The sequence below is a fragment of the Malania oleifera genome, chromosome 11 (assembly GCF_029873635.1).
Source record: "Malania oleifera isolate guangnan ecotype guangnan chromosome 11, ASM2987363v1, whole genome shotgun sequence".
In the NCBI taxonomy this organism is placed as follows: Eukaryota; Viridiplantae; Streptophyta; class Magnoliopsida; order Santalales; family Ximeniaceae; genus Malania; species Malania oleifera.
This window is the reverse complement of record NC_080427.1, coordinates 64,761,988-64,782,640: the sequence shown is the minus strand read 5'-3', so window position 1 is coordinate 64,782,640 and position 20,653 is coordinate 64,761,988. Positions and strand designations below refer to the sequence as shown.

At 35.4% G+C, this 20,653-nt stretch overlaps 1 protein-coding gene across 1 annotated transcript; it reads left to right on the top strand.

Moving 5' to 3' along the window:
* The first annotated feature begins 5,283 nt into the window (after positions 1-5,283).
* Positions 5,284-6,274, top strand: LOC131143505 (thioredoxin H2-like). The gene is made up of 3 exons (XM_058091861.1): positions 5,284-5,603; positions 5,696-5,818; positions 5,938-6,274. The coding sequence occupies exons 1-3, from the start codon at positions 5,457-5,459 to the stop codon at positions 6,091-6,093; spliced, it is 426 nt and encodes a 141-aa protein (XP_057947844.1). The 5' UTR covers positions 5,284-5,456; the 3' UTR covers positions 6,094-6,274.
* The last annotated feature ends 14,379 nt before the right edge of the window (positions 6,275-20,653 follow it).

Here is a 20,653-nt window from a genome sequence, read left to right as displayed (position 1 = left end):
AAGTTATTTGGGCCTCTGTAGATGAAGTTATGCATTTTCTTGTACAGGTGCGCAGTTGCCTTCATCCCAGCGAATGCATCCACGTGACACCATCTTAGCAAATGTTATGTTTGGGGAATGTTGATCCCCATCATCTCTCCTTGACTGAGAAGAATTCTGCCCCGAAGAATTTTGTTGAAGATACTCGGTGTATAGTTCTGGGTTGAGGCGCAGAACTTCTTCCTTTAAGATCCAACTTCGTTCTGATAGGGGCTTGCCTTTCCATTTGACCAAGAATTTTTTATATGATCCAGCCCGTGTGTGTGTTGTTTTATCATCCAAAATTTTTTCAATTTGCTCAGGTTTCTTAGGTGGAATAAATGGTGGTGGCAAAGGCAATTTTGGCTCTTTCATAGTATCTGTGTCTATAAATGGGGAAAGATCACCTGCAGGGTTAGTATGGCTAGACTTTGAAAAAAAATTGGTTTCAAGAAAAGGGGTTAGATCCTCAACATTAAATACATTGCTTATGCCATAATCAAGAGGAATATCTAACATGTATGCATTAGAGCTTATTTTCTTTAGGACTTTAAATGGTCCCATCTTTTTAGCATGAAGCTTTCTTACCCTTCCTGAAGGAATTCGTTCAGGACGAATTCGAACCATAACCATATCACCTTTTGAAAATTCCTGCAACCTGCGATGTATGTCAGCAATAGATTTATAATGTTCATTGCTCAAATTAATTTTCATTCTGATCTTAGAGTGTAAGTCATGTATGTGTTTTGCAAAAGTATCAGCTGACTCGCTAACTCTAGACTCTGGTGGCAATGGAATGAGGTCTATAGGCTTCCTGGGACTATAACCAATGACGATCTGAAAAGGGCTAAGTCCTGTGGTCCTATTCACTGAGCTATTGAATGCAAACTCTGCCATAGGAAGACATAAATCCCATGTGGTGATATGCTCTCCAACCAAGCAGCGCAGTAGGTCACCAAGGCTTCTATTTACCACTTCAGTTTGTCCATCGGTCTGGGGATGGTATGCACTTGAGAACTTGAGCTTGGTACCTAGCATTGCCCACAAAGTTTTCCAGAAGTAGCTAACAAATTTAACATCTCTATCAGAAACAATAGTCTTAGGAAGACCATGAAGTCTCACTACTTCTCGAAAAAATATGGTGGCAATTTTAGATGCATCATGTGTTTTGTTGCATGGAATAAAATGTGACATCTTGGAAAATCTATCCACAACAACAAATACTGAATCATTTCCCCTCACAGTCCTAGGGAGTCCTAGCACAAGTCCATGCTAATGTCTTGCCAAGGTACGTGTGGTACTGGTAATGGAGTGTATAACCCAGTGTTTTGTTTCCTGCCCTTAGCTGTCTGACATGTGCGGCAGTGGGAAACAATTTTGGCAACATCCCTCTTGATTCTAGGCCAATAAAACCTATCTTCTACCATAGCAATTGTCTTGTCCCTACCAAAATGACCGGCGGCGCCCCCCGCATGTAACTCTTCAATCAACTGGTCTCGTAAAAACGTGGATGGGATGCACAATCTCGTTCCCTTAAAGAGGAACCCATCATGAATGACAAACTCAGGGTGAGTAATAGAAATACCCTGAAGCAGATCAGAGAATATATCAGAAAAGTCATGACACTGAGGGTATTCATGCTTGATGCTTTCGAAGCCAATAACCTTAATATGAAGTGTCTGCAATGTGGTTACGACCCAACTCAAAGCATCAGCTGCTTTGTTCTCAACACCAGCTCAGTATTTGAGCACAAAGGTGAATTGTTGTATGTACTCAACCCATTTTATGTGTCTATGCCCCAACTTCCTTTGGGTATGCAAATACCTAAGGGCCTGGTGGTCAGAGTATAAAACAAACTCTTGGGGAAGAAGGTAATGTCTCCAATGTCGCAATGACTGTACCACAGCATAAAACTCTTTGTCATAAGTGGAATATCTCTGTTTTGCCTCATTCAACTTCTCACTGAAGAAGGCAATTGGGTGACCTTCTTGACTAAGCACTCCTCCTATGCCAACTCCCGATGCATCACATGCAACCTCAAATAGTTTTTGAAAATCGGGGAGACGTAACACTGGTGCTCTAGTCATCATATCCTTAATATCCAAAAAAGCTTTAGTTGCATATTTTGACCATGTAAAATCACCTTTCTTGAGAGAGTTTGTAATAGGAGCCATAATGGTGCTGAAGTTTTTAATGAACCTTCTATAGAATGTGGCTAACCCATGAAAACTCCTTGCCTCATGAATGTTTTTAGGAGTGGGCCAATCCTTGATGGCTTTGACCTTTTCAGGGTCAACAGAAACTCCTTTGTTAGAGACTACAAACCCTAAGAAGATGACTTGTGTGGTCATAAAGACACACTTCTTTAGGTTTGCATACATTTTCTGTTCTCTTAGGACCTCAAAAACGCTCCTCAAGTGGAGAAGGTGATCCTCCCTAGTTTGACTATAGATCAAGATATCATCAAAGTAGACTACTAGGAAGTGCCCAATGAAAGGTCTTAAAAGTTGGGTCATAACTCTCATGAAAGTGCTTGGTGCGTTAGTTAAGCTGAAGGGCATCACTAACCACTCATATAACCCATCCTTTGTCTTGAAAGTGGTTTTCCACTCATCCCCTGGTCGGATTCTAATCTAATGGTATCCACTTTTAAGATCTATCTTGGAAAATATTTTGGATCCCACCATCTGATCAAGCATGTCGTCAAGTCTAGGTATGGGAAATCGATACTTGACGGTGATCTTGTTGATAGCTCTACTATCAATGCACATCCTCCAGGTGCCATCCTTTTTGGGAGTGAGAAGGGCAAGACATGCACATGGACTCATGCTCTCCTGAATAAAATCCTTTTCCCTTAGTTCATCCACTTGCCTCTTTAGCTCGTCATGTTCCTTTGGATTCATTCTATAATGTGGCAAATTAGGTAGAGATGAACCAGGAACAAGATCAATAACATGTTGGATATCTCTCATCAGAGAAAACAAAATTCTCCCTTCAAAATGATCAACCTGTATGTAACTATTGTTGAGTTGAATTTTACGTATATCTACTTTTGTCGTCTCCCTTAGAAAACAAAATTCTCCTCCATCATATCCACAATTGTGGCTTTGGTTTTAGCAACATTCTTTTGAAGTAGAACTCTTTTCCATGATGAGTTCTGAAGAATCCAAACATCCATTAAAAGGTTTGGATGGGAAAAACATTGGTGAATCTATGTCAATGCCAACAAATCAAATGTCATTGTCCTTGGTGGCTTCATCGACAAATGATTTCTTTGCGACATGGTAGTTTACGACACTAGTACTCTATCTGTCTGTACTTCTTCTTCTTCTTCTTCTTCTTCTTCTTTTGATATTGATTTAATTGGTTGGAGTTTTCATCATGTTCTGGTATTAATTATTGTCCTAAATTCATTTTTCCCCGTGGATATGTCGAACAATTTTAAAATTATTTTTGGGGATTTCAATAATTTTGTTGCTGCAGGTGTTGTTTATTCTAGAGGACTTTTTCCCCTTTGATTAAACATATTTGATTACTTCTTTATATAGTTAAGTCAATATTGGTAAATTTGTTGGTTGATCAAGGAAGCTAAGCTGATCTATTTTTAAAGTGATTTAATTAGCAATTAATCATATAAAAACATACCAAAAAAGTTATTTTTAAATATTATCTCTATTTTATGTGTTTCAATATAATGTTTAGTTCCATACTAAAATGATATATTATTGTAATTTTATTTTTTCATATCACTGAGGAAGCTAAGCTAATTGGATTTTGTAGTGATTTAAGTGGCAATTAATCTCACTAAAAACATGCAAAAAAATAAAAGTTATACCGAAATTTTGTCTAAATTGTACGTGTGTTAAAGGTAGGACTGCACACGGTTCAGTGCGGTTCAGTTTTGGCCAGAACCAAAAATTGAACCGAAATTTTTGGTTTTGGGATTTCTGAACCGAAATCGAAACCGAACTGAAATTAAGCTTTAATTGAAAATCGAAAATGTGGCGATTCAGTTGCGATTTTTCGGTTTTAAACTGATTTTTTTTACAAAAAAAAATAATCTTTATTTTTCATAAAGTTGTTGAAAATTTATTGAGTATTTTAATTTTTTATAGGGACTCATAATTTTAACAAAATAAAATCTGTTAGACACTTTAACAAAAATAACCTTTATTTTTCATAAAGTTCTTAAAAATTTATTAAGAATTTTTATTTTCTATAGTGGCTATATGATTATATTGCATGCTATATTTTTACTAGCCATATATATATATATATATATATATATATATCTTATATAAATCGGTTTTTTGATTTTTTTCGGTTCGGTTTCAACATAAAACCGAAACCGAAACCAAACATTTTTATTTTTGAAAACCACAACTGAAATCAAAAACTAAAAAATTGAACCGTTTATGGTTTCAGTTCGGTTTCAATCCGGTTTTCGATTTTTCGGTAATTTTTGTACACCCCTAGTTAATGGTAATGCTTAATAAAATTGTCTATTCAAAATATATTTTTCCTATTGACTGTGAGGTTATATTTACATTCAAATTTCATGTTAAAATGATATATTATTGCAATTTTATATTATTAAGATTCTTCGCTGACTGAGGAAGTTAGGTTGATATGCTTTTACTCTAATTTAATGAAATTATTTATTCCAGATATACTTTTTTTATTCACCTTTACTACAGTAGGATTGTATTTAAATTCAAATTTTATGCTAAATTCATATATTATTGTAATTTTGTATTATTAACATTAGTTTTAATATTTTGATTCTCTCATAATTAATGTTCATTATCAAACTTCAAAACTCAAATTCCTTGCACAATTTTTATTCTATTCAAGCACACTAATTGCACATTCACTTAATTATTTTAATGTTACTTACATATAATACACACTTTTACTCTTTATTTTCTAACTTACGTATTTGATTTTTTTAATATATCATTTCCCGTAAAGTCGGGGTAATTTTTCTAATTTAATTTATTATTAGAAAAATAAAAATAATTGCATTAGGAAGCGGTTCTCACTTTTTATTTTTCATTAGATAGAAACTCCAACCATCAACAAGCTCTTCGGACCCTTTAATACAGTACCAATCCTCCAGATCAACGTCTTTCGCCCCAGATCTTGCTAATCAAGATAAAGTTTAGAATACGGATACAACTTCTGTGTCAGAAAAGTTCGAGATTCTTTTGTGAGAAAGTCCTCTAATGTAATCGTAGTTCTCATATTAGACACTCCCATTCAATAAAAATAAATACATGGGTATTAGTACGACATACAATATGAAACGACCCGTTATATTTTGATTGGATTGAGCAGAATTATTTCGCTTGCTTTTAACGGCAGGACCATAGGAGGCTCTAATATTTTATAGCTCTTTGGCTGTTTAGTTCAGAGAGAGAGAGAGAGAGAGAGAGAGAATGGGAGCGATTCTCTCCAGTTTGTTCGGAGGGGGGTCGGCCGCCGATGCTTCTTCGTCATCATCAGAGCCGTCGCGCGTTTTGTCATTTCACTCCTCGGCTAGATGGCAGCTCCACCTCAATGAATTGAAAGAATCACCCCAACTGGTTTGTCCTAATTCTACGTTTTTAAATAAAAATTTTGAGGATTTTGCGTCATCCATGGGATCTGATGATAAATTTTCTTTTTCTGCGTGAAGATGGTGATTGATTTTGCGGCGTCGTGGTGTGGACCCTGCAAGTTCATGGAGCCCGCAATAAATGCGATGTCTGCGAAGTTCACTGACGTTCAGTTCGCCAAGATCGACGTTGATGAACTCTCGGTACGTATGCAGTTCCCTTTCGCAGCGAACCCTCCAACTGGAAGATAATCTTAAGGATTCCACGGTTTAGATTTAGTCTGACCACCATTTCTTTGTTTTTTTGGGGGCGAGAATGGTAGGATGTTGCGCAGGAGTTCAAGGTGCAGGCGATGCCCACGTTCGTGTTGTACATGCAAGGGAAGGAAGTGGACAGGGTTATCGGGGCGAAGAAGGATGAGCTCGAGAAGAAGATAGAGCGTTACAGGACTCCGCAAGCTAAAACTCTAAGAGGATGAGGATGATGAATGAATTTACTGATGACGTTTGAAAACATTGTTTGTTTTAATGAGAAATTGGGGTTCTTCCTCCAAGTTAGTGAGTGGCTATCTCATTCTCTGTGTTCTTACTTAGATCAATCCGATCGCATGCTCCTTCATTATAGAGATAAATAAAAGATTGTGTGTTTATTCTTATGAATTCCCATTTTATTATCAAAGATTATAAGATAGTACAGATGGCATTTAGCTCTTGTATATGCTTTGTTGATGACTTTTGATGGCTTTTCTTTGAGGGTAAGCAAACAGAAAACTCCAGTTTCAGATGTCTGTGCTGGAACTGCGGATTCTTCGTAATCTTGACACTAAAAGTATCTTGTCATCTGCTTGCCGCCTAAAGGCGCGGTAGAGTAACGGCACAGAGCTATTGACACTCAGGAATCACTTCGAAATGACTCTGGGTGAAGCTGATTTATCAGAAACTGCTTTGGTTTCAAAACACCATGACAGAACATGGCAATCCCAACCTATGCCAGTCAGAAAATTTAGAAAATTCTTTATTTTATTTGCTTATTCAATAGTATGTGACGGCATTCGGAACCCTTACATTGCTGATTTATTACACTTTTGTACTTAGCTCGTATGTACCAAGGTTTAATCTCAATTTGAAAGTTATAGTTGCCAGGATTTGCCAGAAAGTGTGATTGTGGACTTGCTTGGACTGGTTTTTTATCAGATCTTGAGAGGAATGTAAAACTGCCCCAAATGGTGATACTATTTCGAAGTGTATCATGAGGCATGGTTCAATGAACTTTCCTGTTCTAGAAGCAAAGCTTAGTTATAAAGCTTTATGTGCTTGTTAGGGGCTGGCTGGATTTTAGGGGTTGACACTGCATTTAGGTTAAGATTCGAATTCTATGCTCTCAAGACAGTGCTGAGTGATTTTTTTACTGGACTGTTTTGTCTTGCTGAATTCAAGATTTTGTCTATTCTTTATTAGTAGTTTAATTCTATTTTTCACTTGATGAAAACCACATTTGTTGAGAAGAAGTGTTTTGTAGTCCTGAGCTTAATGTTGTGTCATCTCTAATATCTTGAAATTAACCACTCATCATATGTGCTACTGAAGTTTCCTAATGCCCCCAACCCCAAATGCAGATCTTCTAAACTAAAGCTCCTAGGTTTGCTCTCTATTCGAATTCAAGTTGAACTTAAACTATTTGAGTAGCATAAGTTGAGTTTAATTTTTCATAATACTTAATTCAAATGCAAGAGAACCTAACTAAATCTAACTTTTTTTGTTTTTTGTTTTTTTTCATGTTTTTTCATTTGTGAGCATTATTTATATTATATTTACATATGTATTATTTTATAATCAAATTGAATTTAGTCTGAGCTCAAGTTTTAACTCATGCATTCAATTGTAAACTCCAATTCAGATAATTGATAAGCCCAACCACACCAAGCACGATACTGCACTCAATTATATCATTATTGCTGACACTGCATTTTGGAGGACCGCCCAATTTCACATAATTACAAATTTAAGGTTCTAACACTATGCTTATCTAACTATTTTTTTTTCTAATAGTGGTGGTTCTTATGATGCATTGAGATTTTACGTCTTTTCTTTTTTTAATAGATCAATGTTGCTTCCTTTTCTTTTTTGATAATTTGGGGATTTCAACCACCACAACGTTGTACACTATGGTGTGACACTAAACTCAGGAGGTGACTATTGATAGATCTCAGGTAATTCACCGGTGTAATGGCTCAAGGAAAAATCGAACATGTGACCTTGATTGATGAAAACAACCATTTATCGATTAGCAAGGTTTACTACAGTCTTGAGCTTAATGATGTGTTTACGAGTTTTGAACTTGAAATTGTTTGTTCGTTGCGCATGTTACAAAAATCCCCTACTATGTAAACCCTAAAGGGAAGATGGCTCTAAATTTGAAAGTCCTAAGTTTGGTTGTGCAAATGATCCAAACATGTTTGTGAATAACCTGAGCTCAACTTAGCTTTATTATATTTAAATTTAAATCAAATTCAAATTACTACAGTTGCATGAAATTTGAGAATTATTGTTAAAAATTTTTAAAAACTTTAACATTGTTATTTAATTTATGGTAACAACATATTTTTTTATTTAACTAATCAATTTTTATTAACTTATTCCTAAATGTAACCTAAAATTAGCTTAGAGTTTGTTTGGTATCATTGTTAAAATTTATAAAAATGTAAATCAAAAATTAAAGTAGAAACCAGTAATTTGTTTGATTAAGGCCTATTTGGTATTATTATTTTTTTCGATATTTTGTTTCGTTTATGAACAGTGAAGAAACAAATTATAAAAGTACATTTGTTTACGTTGTGGATTTTTTTATATTTGTTGACGATCTTTAGTCATTTGCAAAAAAAATTAGAAAGTAGATTTTATGATTTTTAATTATTTTGGCTATTTGTTGCAAAATATTTTAGCCAGCATTCACAGAATAACATAGTCATCTCGATCTTTAGCAAAAACGATTAAGTCAATGCCACGAGACTCTGATATCAATTGTTAGCCTTGGTGTATTCTAAAAAATGGGGGTGAATTGGGTATTTAAAATTTCTTCCTAGGTATGTTCAAATCAGCAGCAGTAATACTCAACCTATGGTCTATTTATATACTAATAAACTCAAATGCGCAGATAAATAAAATGTACGAAAATTAAATCATGTCCAACATTTACAAAATAACATACATGTGTCGGAATGTAAATTGTAGAAATATAAACAATGCACACACAATATGTTATCGGGATTCAGCTAATACTGCCTACGTCCCCGCTTTGGCTCATCAGCACAAAGATTTCACTAATGCTCACTTAACGGGTGGAGCGATACCGATTACAACTAGGTCAATTCATGGGGTTGACTTCAAGCTGCAATCGCACCTTACTAGGATAGTACACCTAGTTTTCCTAATCGGGGTTTAAGCCAATTTTGGACTATTTCACATTATTGTGTCCCTCTTTAGACCCACGCCTAGAATACAATAAATATAAATTTTGCGTACACAGAAATGCTTCTTTACACAAGCAGATTTGTACTACTAAGCACAAGTACTAATCAATGCACACTAATAATGTAGGAATTATAAGTTCTGTCATGTATATGTGTGCAATCAACACTCAATATAATTTTTATGCTCAATCATGCACAAGAGTGTATCAACAAGCTTTTCTTTGAAACTTTGTATAAACAATATATCTCAATATCAACTTAGCGTTTCAAAGATGTTAGCAAGAGTAATCAAACAATCTCAAAAATATTTTCCCAAAATACTTAGCATAAGATATGTTTGAAAAAGCTTGTAAAAATATTTTTCCACCACAAAAATTATAGGCTAGGGTATCTTGTAATATTGATGTAAAAATCCACAAGCCACAAAGTTCTCCACACCGGATTTATTAAATTAAATTGGTGGAGAACTTTAGCCCAAACACTTAATCAACAAAATCAATAAACAAGAAATACTATATGAGTGTTTGAGTAATATTGGATTAAGTATAAACACTCTAGGCACTCTCACAAAACTTGGTTTTTCAAAAAATTTGGAGTAAGAGAATGTATGGAAGTAGTATATGAAAAATAGGCTTGGGAAATTTGAGTGTGAATTTCTTTTAATCACAATGTTAATCCCCACTAATTTTGACAAATGAAAGCATATATATAGAGAGGGGGCAAATTATGATCGTTGAGGACGTAAAGGTAATTTTAAAATGTATTTTAATTATGTTTAAGAAATTAACCTCTTTTTTACCCCAAATTACATTGGTTAAAAATTTGACAACCCGAGAGTTTCGAGTGGTTAAATCACAGTTCGGTCGCCCGAACAGACTTAACGGAAAAAGGTGATTTTCAAAGTTCAGTCGCCTGAGAAGGGTTTGGTCTGCTAAACCGAAGGCGATTTCAAAAGACCGCGGTTCGGTCGCCCGATCTTGAGTCTGGTCTGCCGAACTCATGTGTTCGGTAGCCCGAGGCAAATTTGAACATGAAGTTCGGGCTATCAAGTTGGTGGGAAAAGTTAGAGTAATGGTTCGGTCGCCCAAAACCAAGTCAACACTCTGATTGGTCAAAGGTTCGGTCACAATCTCTGTCACGTATAACCGGCTACCTCGACCCAGCATACTGGGGAGACTACAATCTCTCCTATCACAGTTAGACGGAATCCACATGCTATCTGAGCCATGTGGTTGCACGTGTTTGAAACTAGCAACGGTACCGTACTCTGCTGTAAATGTATCTGTCTGTAATTTTCACAGGGATCTGATATCGTGTAATACTGTATACATATATAAATATATACTCTTCTTGTTTCTTTTAACATGATTTCAAAAACAACCATAACACTCTATATTTCTGAGTTATATTAGTTGTGATATCTGACTGAAGTATATGTATTATCTATCTGTTTCATCTGTGCTTTTTGCCTGTACTATCTGTAATATCTGTATAAAATATATATATATATATATATATATATAATATCTGTATACTCTGTATATAATATATGTATGCTCTGTATATAATATCTGTGTGTTCTGTATATAATATTTGTATACTCTGTATATCTACTGTAGCATCTTGATTCTATCACTGTATAATCTTTTTGAGTGTTATGGTTTAGAAATCATGTTTTCTGAGAAATATTGTAAATCTCATTCATTTCTAATATTCTGAAATATCTGAATATTTGTATATCTGTAATACTGTAAAATCTATATGTAATGTACTATAATAAACTAATTCCACACATTTGAATAAACGTAGTCTCATGTTCAATTTATGTAATTCTGCTGTAAAAATAATATTTATAATTCTCTGCAAAATAATCTGATATACATGCTCATAAACACACTTTCATAATCTTCTGTATACATATTAAAAATTGCTAATATAACATATTTCCCTTACCTTAACTTTGAAAAACCCCTATAAAATTCTGGCTTTATACTCGCAGGATTCCTAACTCAACATCCTGAAAACAATATCCCCCAAAACCAAATATCAGTATTTTCTTACCTACAACATTTCTCATAACTACAAGGAAGACATAATTTGAACAAAATATCTTACCCTGAATTTGGGATGAATTTCAAATCAACTTTCCCCACGATCTGCTCTAGCAGACTTGCGGAGAACTTCGTTAAAAGCATCGAGGTGGCCTCAGATCTTCAATCCGGCAAGAAATGAGGCCAAGATCAAAGAGAGAAGGGAAGGGGGTCGTAGGGGAGAGAGAGAGAGAGAAGGGTTTTGAGCTGAAAATCTGATTAAAAATCCGAGTTTCAGCTATTTATAGGGCTGAATTCGTCGACAAGACACGTCACCTCATCGACGAGTCCTGTAAAAAGTTCGTTGACGAGCCTGCACCCTCGTCGACGAGTTTCAATTTGCTTAAAACCCTCTCTCGGTATCTTCTCGTCGACGAAACCTATCTTCGTCGACGAGCTCCTTTTATATCCTTGTCGACGAATCCCCTGTGTTCATCGGCGAGATGTTGAAAATTATTCGGGTTATTACAATACCCTTTGTCTAGTCGCTTCTGAAGTTGTTCTTTCAACTCTCTCAATTCAGCTGGAGCCATATGATTCGGAGCTTTTGATATCGGTGCCGTACCTGGAGCTAATTCTATGGCAAATTCCACTTCACGATCTGGAGGTAAACCTGGCAAGTCCTCTGGAACCACTCCTCTGCTACTGTGGCTTTATCAACCAACATAGCAAAGTCCTGCAACTGTAAGATCGCTGTTTGCTTACAGATCTCGCTCCTCAGAACCCTTTGAAAATTCCAGGCCTTCTTCACTTCATTAGAATCACAAATGGAGCGAATTGAGACAACTCCTGGAATTTGGCAGCATACTGTTGCACTGTAAGCAACTCCTACGTCAGATTCATGAATTCCTCCATCTTCACGTTTCTAACCATGGCCGAAAAATAACGTTCAAAGAAAAGCTCTTTGAACTGGGCCCACGTCAACGCTATTGGTATCGATCAGTGCTCCTCCATCTTCTTTACCGACACCCACCATCTCTCAGCCTCCCCTGCCAACTTGAACGTGGCGAAGGTGACTTTCTGCCTCTCTATGTAGTTCAAAACATTCAGGATCTTCTCGATCTCCTAGATCCAATTCTAAGCACAAACTGGATCTGCACTGCCCACAAAGACCGAGGGCTTCAACTTGGTGAACTGCTCAATAGAGCAACCCAGCTCAGGCGTAGGACGATCTTGCCCCCTATTCGTTCACACTACCTCAGCCATAAGCTGCTGTACAAACTCCCACAATACACTAGTAGAGTCGTTACCAGCCTCAGGGCTGGCACCCTCACTACTACTACCTCCCACGTTGATAGTAATATCCCTGGATTCCATCCTAAAAACAATTACAAGAATTCATTAGAAAGGTAATTGCTTAAGAATCGACTGGTACTATCATGCTATAGACTCAATCCCTCAAATTCATATTCCCGATATTAACATACTCCATTAATTTTTCATTATCATTCTAACTTGAATTTCGCCTTTCTACTAGGAAACGAAATCGTCGATGGACTGCCGTGATTTTCTGAACCTTTCGACTAATCCAGAAAAACATAGAATTCTATCAATGAATTTCCATCTATAGATATACAAATCAAAATCCAAGGTCTTATCCTTGTCTTATACTCTGGTATATTCTAGACTACAGAACTAGAAACTCCTAAAGCCTGAACATATCCCTAACCAGACAACATGCATCAAAACACACTTTCGACTGGTTAAGAGCTCCGATACCAACTGTAACAACCCATCCCTTTATACAGACCAGCACCGTTAACCCAAATACAAAATACTTGTACCTGTTCAAGAAACGTAGACAACCCGCCATAAACAGGGACATACGGGTATAAACCATACATAGTTACAATGTAAATGTTGCGGAAAAACATAAACATTCATTGGGATTTCTGCTAGACTTATTACAGTGTTTACTATTATATCCTCAAGTACATAAATTCAGATATAAAATATAACCTGTTATTACAACCCTCCAAAAAGGAACGTCATCTAAGTTTAATACATGATTTGAATGCTTACGTAAGCTAAACCAAAAAAACAATCTCCCCAATCCCTCAAGCTACTACTAAAGGACCTGAAAACAAAGGTTGTATAATGGGGTGAGACACCTCTCAGTAAGGAAGAAAGTGTTACAACAGTGTGTGACTGCATATATGCATATTTTCATAAAAACTTGTATATACAGAACATTTCTTTATAATACTGTAACATAAAAAATTTATATGCACATTCAAGTATTTAAATCATGCATATGATTATTAGAACACTTCCAGCTTGGTATGACAATTTGCCTGTTTAGCCCCGTGGCACGGGTTGTGCACTGATACCTCTGATAGTGTCTTATTCGTACAGACAAACCCAAGCATATTTATAGTCCAAACGCCCCTTGGTTTATTTTTACCAGCAGCTTACTAACTCCTCGTAGGTCGATTATCTTAAGTACCTACACTGATCCCTCATGTATGGTTGCACTATACTGCTAGCATCAGAACCGTGCCTATAATAGTTTAGAGTATTTTTCAACCCCATCACTAAAGTTTTTTTCAACTTCTTTTGGTAGCAAGCTGTGGTTCTAGTATTATATATACAATTTATAACAAAATATAGTAACTTGTGCAATTCTATTATTTTCACAAATTCAGATAATCACATTGAGTATAATCCGGCACATATCCTCTCGTTTACCCTTTTCACAGATATAGCTCGATGTATAACCGGCTTCTGTTTTCCATATTTCCAGTATAACAAGTTGGAACTCCAGTTCTCATATCTCATATACATAGTATAGAAAATTCATACATTTCCATTTCAACATATATCACACGAGTTTAGTCCAAAAATATCTGCTAAATGATAAAAATCCAGTAAACATCATTTAAATGAAAAAGTAAAGGATTCAAACATCAAGTGATTTTCATAAAATTTGGAGATCATACGCCAAAATCCTCGTTTTCACCACAAATTATAAAATCATAAAACCGGCATTTCTACTCGGTTGAATTTAGCAAATAAATAGTTAAATCATACATATAAGCATAACCTAACTTTTTAGCGGTTTAAGTTTTCCAAAAATGTTGTTGTAATCAAATTCCCCTTACCTTAAACCCGAAATGAAATTATGTACGAACACGGTCCAAATCGACAACTCGGGATTCTAGAAATCTAAAAACCACAGAACATAACCTTACTATATTTTCAACTACTAATCAAATATTCAATCGAAATCGAAATCAAATCTTTACCTAGATTTTTGGAAAAACCCAAAAATCCTCAAAACAACGATCCGATCCGCTAAAGTTGTAGAACTTCCTCCTCTTATCCCTGCAGGAACTTCCGTTTTTAAAAACGGACGTCGAACGGTGAAGAATCTGAGAGAGAGAGAGAGAGAGAGTTTCCGCTGGTTTAGAGAGAGAGAGAGAGAGCTTTAGAGAGAAACTTAGCTTCTAAGAAACCAAAATGGATATTTATAGGGTCTTTGACCGAGTCAAACTCATCGACGAGGCGGCGTCTTCGTCGATGAATCCGCCACACAGCTCGTCGACGAAGCCATTCCTTTGTCGCCGAGCCCAATTCTGGATATTTCTCTGACCCGCTCGGTATTTGCTCATCGACGAGACTCTGAATTTCGTTGACGAGGCTTTGAAGGACTTCGTCAACGAACTTGACCCCTTCATTGACGAACCCAGTTTATATGATTTTGGGTTTCTACAATATATATATATATATATATATAAAATAGTATGAATGCCACACGAATTGAATGAAACCATATATTCCATTCTGAAATCACATTTCCTACACAATTGCAGTATTTTCTCAAACTTACATTTTCTCAATTATACTCATATATAATCACATGCTTTCTGAAAATTATTCTACTATTAAATAATAGTAATTTCAATGGAAATAACCGCTTTAATTTATCCCCTTACTTGGCAAATGAAAAGTCTCTCTATAATACTGGTCTTACACCCGTTGGAAACCCTGAGCAGTACCCTGAAAATGATAACTTCCAAAACTAAACTTCAGTATTTATTTGAGTACATCATTTCTTTCAACTGTGGAAAGACCAAATTTTGAATAAAAAGTCTTACCTTGATTCAAGGATGAATTCCAATGTAGTTCCACCGACGATCCGCTCCTGCAGATATGCAGAGAACTTCTTCAGGAGCGTCGGGGTGGCTTTAGATCGTCGAACCGGCGGAAATTCGGCCCGAAATCGAAGAGGGATGGAGGAGATACCGTAGGGGAGAGAGAGAGAGAGAGAGAGAGAGAGAGAGAGAGGAAAATTCTTGCTGAAAGTTCTGCAATTAAACCCAGTTTAGAGCTATTTATACTGCGGCCTTTGTCGACGAGTCACGTTATCTCATTGACGAGGTCCAGAAGGAGGTTCATCGATGAATACCACCTCCTCATTGACGAAATTTAGAATTCGAAAAGCAGCCGCTCGGTATTTTCTTATCAACGAAATGCTTCCTCGTCGATGAGGTCCTCATGTACCCTCGTCGATGAATCCCCTGTGTTCGTCGACGAGGCCCTAGGAAAATTCTTGGGTTATTACATTCCAAAATGCAACGTCGTCGACGAACGCGAAGTGTTCATCGACGAAGTTGGCTGCCTCCTTCTGTTACTATTTCCATTTTCCTCCCTCTTTATTATTTAAATACCATTATTCTTCGGGTCGTTACAGAGTATGTCCCCAACAGTCATAATTTTTAGTAAGTATATATATACCCCTTCATAAGCCAAGATTAGTAACTTTTATTAGCCAACTTTTATCTCTAATTTTATCCTAATTAAAGTTCCCCCAAAAACATTTTTATTGCAAAAACTCTTTCATTGGGGCAAATATTTTACTCTCCAAATCTCTTTTTATTATTCTTTAGAAAATTTTTTCAAAAAGAGCATACATTTTATTTGGGCATTTACTTCTTCCATTCATGCTTTCATAAAAAAATTTTATCTTGCAAGAATCATTTGAAAAATCAAAACCATGAGTTCTCCAATCATTTGTTGAAAAATATTTTTGGGAGAATATTTTACTAGGATCTAAATCTTTGTTATGCATATCATATACACTACTTTTCAAAGATTAAACATATCATGTTTAGAAAAACACCCTTACTCTACTGAGCATAACTCATATCATATTAGAGTGCATGTATTGAGCTTTATTGTGTACATTTCTACTTGTATTTTTTAAAAGCATTTTCATGTACAAAATGGTTTTAATGTAACGGTTGGGTTCAGCCCGTTAATTGAACTGAAGAGTCTCAACCCCGTAAGTGAGACCGGTTCGGTTCAGCCTGGAAGTGAACTGGGGAGTCTCAACCCCGTAAGTGAGACTAGTTTGGCCTAGCCTAGTTATTGAGCTAGGGTTTTCCTCACCTTGTAAGGAGAGGATGTAAAAGGCTTTTACTTCACCCGGTTAAGTGAGCAGGTATAGTGGAATCCTTGGGGGGTATACCCAAGGCGGGGAAGTAGGCTGGTTTAGCTGAACCTTGATAACAAATCTGGTGTCGTTCTTTCTATCTTAATTAAATTCCTACACTTAAATTTCAGCATGTGTATGAATGCTTATTTAATGTCAAAATTATTCTCATACACACATTTGATTTAAATAAAATACTGCACACGTGTATGTTTGCTTTATTGTTAAACTCGCTTTACATACATGTATACATGTTGACTGGGATATGAACTAAGGTGAATCGGCGAAATGTTTTAAATTAGCCGAAAAATTTTAAATGTCCAATTCAGCCCCCTCTTGGGATCACACCAATTCCAACAAGTTGCCACTTTTATAATTTTTTCAGGGAAAACAAAGGAAAAAACCCCAATAGGTCTAAGACACATAAAACAAGGGCTTGAGAGTACATTTGTGCGTACAAAAGGTGGTGGACCAACCATTCTAAGGGAGACGTCAACCAGCGCTCCTATCAACACTTGTTCTAGGAACAGTTACCGTTGGTGCCTCAATGTCTTAACAAGAGATAAAGAAAGGAAAAGAAGGATGATTCCCCTTTTGTGTCATTCAATGATACATTACTGTCCAAAAGCCCAAACAGTAGAGTTGAAAACCCTGACATGCTATTTTTCTTTTTGAAAGTAAGGGTTGGCCTCAAGTAACCCCAATTTTTTTGAGTATATAAAGTAAAAAGATAATGTAAGACCCCAAACCGTGATAATGGGTTTATAAATATATAAAGAGAGGGACATTTTGGTAAAAGAGCAAATTCGTCGATGAAGCTGGATTTCGTCGGCAAAGCCTTTGTTCTTCTCGTTGACGAAATTCAGAAACTCGTCGACGAAATTCAGAGACTCGTCGACGAGGTGAAGCCGAGGAGTCTCGGGAAAATCGGAGATCCCAAATTCGTCGACGAGGTCACTGATTTGTGGATGAAGCCAGTGGAAGATTCATCGATGAAGGTACCATTTCGTCGACGAATTGTGCCGAGTCAAAGGGCTATAAAAGGAAATTTTCATTACTTCTTCATTAAGAAATCTCAATCTTATCTCTCTCTCTCTCTCTAAAACTCTCTCTACTCTCTCTTTCTCTAGATTTCTTCGCCGATCGTTGATGGAATCAGAAATCTGAAGTTACCACGAGGATCGTGGAAGGATTCTCTACAGTTTCTACGGATCGGAATCTCGTTTTGGAGATTTTTGGGTTTTAGCGAAAAATCGAGGTAAGGCTCGGTTTTGAATTCTGATCCTGTAGTTTTGTAGGTATCAGTTTTGTGAGTATATTCTGTATTGTGATTTGTAGGTTTTGGAACTCGGTTCGCTATTTAGGGGCCTTGGAGTTCAGGATTTGTTATTCGAGGAAAAGATAAGGGGAACTATGTTTATATTGGTTATTTTTGAAATCGAACTCGTTGGAACTGTGGTCCACGGTCCTGTGTGTGTGTTTGGCTACTCATTTCGGGGAATCTAATGGGAAAAACTATAGGGTTTTCATTATTACAGTTTTGGGAAAAAGGTGGCAACAGGCTAAATCCCGGGTTTTGTTGAAAATCGAGTATATGTGTGATTTATACTGTGATATTGGGATGGCCGTACCTTGACTTGTTTAAACTGTATTTATTTGAAAAACCATGATTTAGATTACCAAATGGGTGTGATTTGTTTGGTTATATGAGCATGCATATGTGTGTGATATGTTCATCATTGGCTACAGAAAGAAATAATTAAAGGATTTTTTGGAAGAATGATATTTTGATAAGGGGAATTCCAAATATTCCCTCAATGCCTTAATCTCGTGGTGCAAGTGCCAGTTCCCATTCACCTATATAGGCTTAAAGAAGAGCGCTTGTCCTGCCTAATGATGAAAAAGAGAGAGTCACCAAACTATGAAACTCCCTTTTTATCCCGTCAAATGTCGGGCTAAGGAAATAAGGAGATCTATTTTTAAGAGCGCCTCAGAATATATACCCTATTCTCACCGATGACACAGATATTAAACATGTTTTGAAATCACCCATTAAAAAATAGTGGCTAGTGACTCTTTATAGTGTTTTTGTTTATTTACATCCCTTTGCTCTTAATTGTCAAATTTTGTTCATGATGTTGTTTATGTTAAGGGTGTGGGAGGGGAACAAAGCCTTACAAATGCTTATCTATTATGAATTACCACTTCAGAATGATCAACCTGTATATAACTATTGTTGAGTTGGATTTTACGTATATCTACTTTTGTCGTCTCCCTTAGAAAACAAAATTCTCCTCCATCATATCCACAATTGTGGCTTTGGTTTTAGCAACATTCTTTTGAAGTAGAATTCTTGTTGCATCATGACCAAAATCATAACTTTGGTCTTGCAATCCTTGCTTTGAAGCACATTATTTTTTCCATGATGAGTTATGAAGAATCCAAACATCCATTAAAAGGTTTGGACTGGAAAAACATTGGTGAATCTATGTCAATGCCAACAAATCAAATGTCATTGTCCTTGGTGGCTTCATTGACAAAAGATTTGTTTGTGACATGGTTGTTTACAACACTAGTACTCTACCTGTCTATATTTTTTTTCTTTTTTTATATTGATTTAATCGGTTGGAGTTTTCACCATGTTTTGGTATTAATTACTGTTCTAAATTCATTTTTTCCCGCGGATATGTCAAACAATTTTAAAATTATTTTTGGGAATTTCAATAATTTTGTTGCTACAGATATTGTTTATTCTAGAGGACTTTTTCCCTTTTGATTAAACATATTTGATTACTTCTTTAAATAGTTAAGTTATATTGGTAAATTTGTTGGTTGATCAAGGACACTAAGCTTATCTATTTTTGAAGTGATTTAATTGGTAATTAATCACATAAAAACATACAAAAAAAGTTATATTTAAATATTATCTCTATTTTATGTGTTTCAATATAATGTTTAGTTCCATACTAAAATGATATATTATTACAATTTTATTTTTTTAGAGTACAATTTTATTATAATGTTTAATCGGATTTTGTAGTGATTTAAGTGACAATTAATCTCACTAAAAACACAAAAAAAAAAAAAAAAAGGTTATACCAAAATTTTGTCTGAATTGTACATGTGTTAAAGATAATGCTTAATAAAATTGTCTACTCAAAATATACTTTTCCTATACACCTTTATTGATTATGAGGTTATATTTACATTCAAATTTCATGTTAAAATGATATATTAGGGCAATTTTGTATGTTTCAAATTCTTTGCTGATTGCGGAAGTTAGGTTGATATGCTTTTACTATAATTTAATTGACAATTAATCTCACCAAAAACACCAAAAAGTTATACCTAAATATTGTTTGTCCTATATATGTTTTAAATGTACTATTTAATGAAATTATCTATACTTTTTTTATTCACCTTTACTAATAGTAGGATTGTATTTAAATTCAAATTTATGCTAAACTCATATATTATTGTAATTTTGTATTATTAACATTAGTTTTAATATTTTGATTCTCTCATAATTAATGTTCATTATCAAACTTCAAAACTCAAATTCGTTTGTCATCCTTGCACAATTTTTATTCTATATAAAGCACGCTAATTCAACATTCACTTAATTATTCTAATGTCACTTACATATAATACACACTTTTACTTTTTATTTTCTAACTTACGTATTTGATTTTTTTAACATATCATTTCCCGTAAAGTGGGGGTAATTTTTTTAATTTAATTTATTATTAGAAAAATAAAAATAATTGCATTAGGAAGTGGTTCTCACTTTTTATTTTTCATTCGATAGGAACTTCAACCACCAGCAAGCTCTTCGGACCCTTTGATGCGATACCAACCCTACGGATCAACGTCTTCTGCCTAGATCTTACTAATCAAGATAAAGTTTAGAATACGGACACAACTTCTGCGTCAGAAAAGTTCGAGATTCTTTTGTGAGAAAAAATAAGTCCTCTAGATGTAATCGTAATTCTCATATTAGTCACTCTCATTCAATAAAAATAAATAATATTTTGATTGGATGAGA

What these genes read in the sequence shown, in the direction of transcription:
- LOC131143505 (XM_058091861.1), top strand. Translation starts at nt 5,457, where the DNA reads ATGGGAGCGATTCTCTCCAGTTTGTTCGGAGGGGGGTCGGCCGCCGAT. An exon ending in TGAAAGAATCACCCCAACTG is followed by an intron (nt 5,604 to 5,695) that starts GTTTGTCCTAAT and finishes TTCTGCGTGAAG; the next exon opens with ATGGTGATTGATTTTGCGGC. An exon ending in TCGACGTTGATGAACTCTCG is followed by an intron (nt 5,819 to 5,937) that starts GTACGTATGCAG and finishes CGAGAATGGTAG; the next exon opens with GATGTTGCGCAGGAGTTCAA.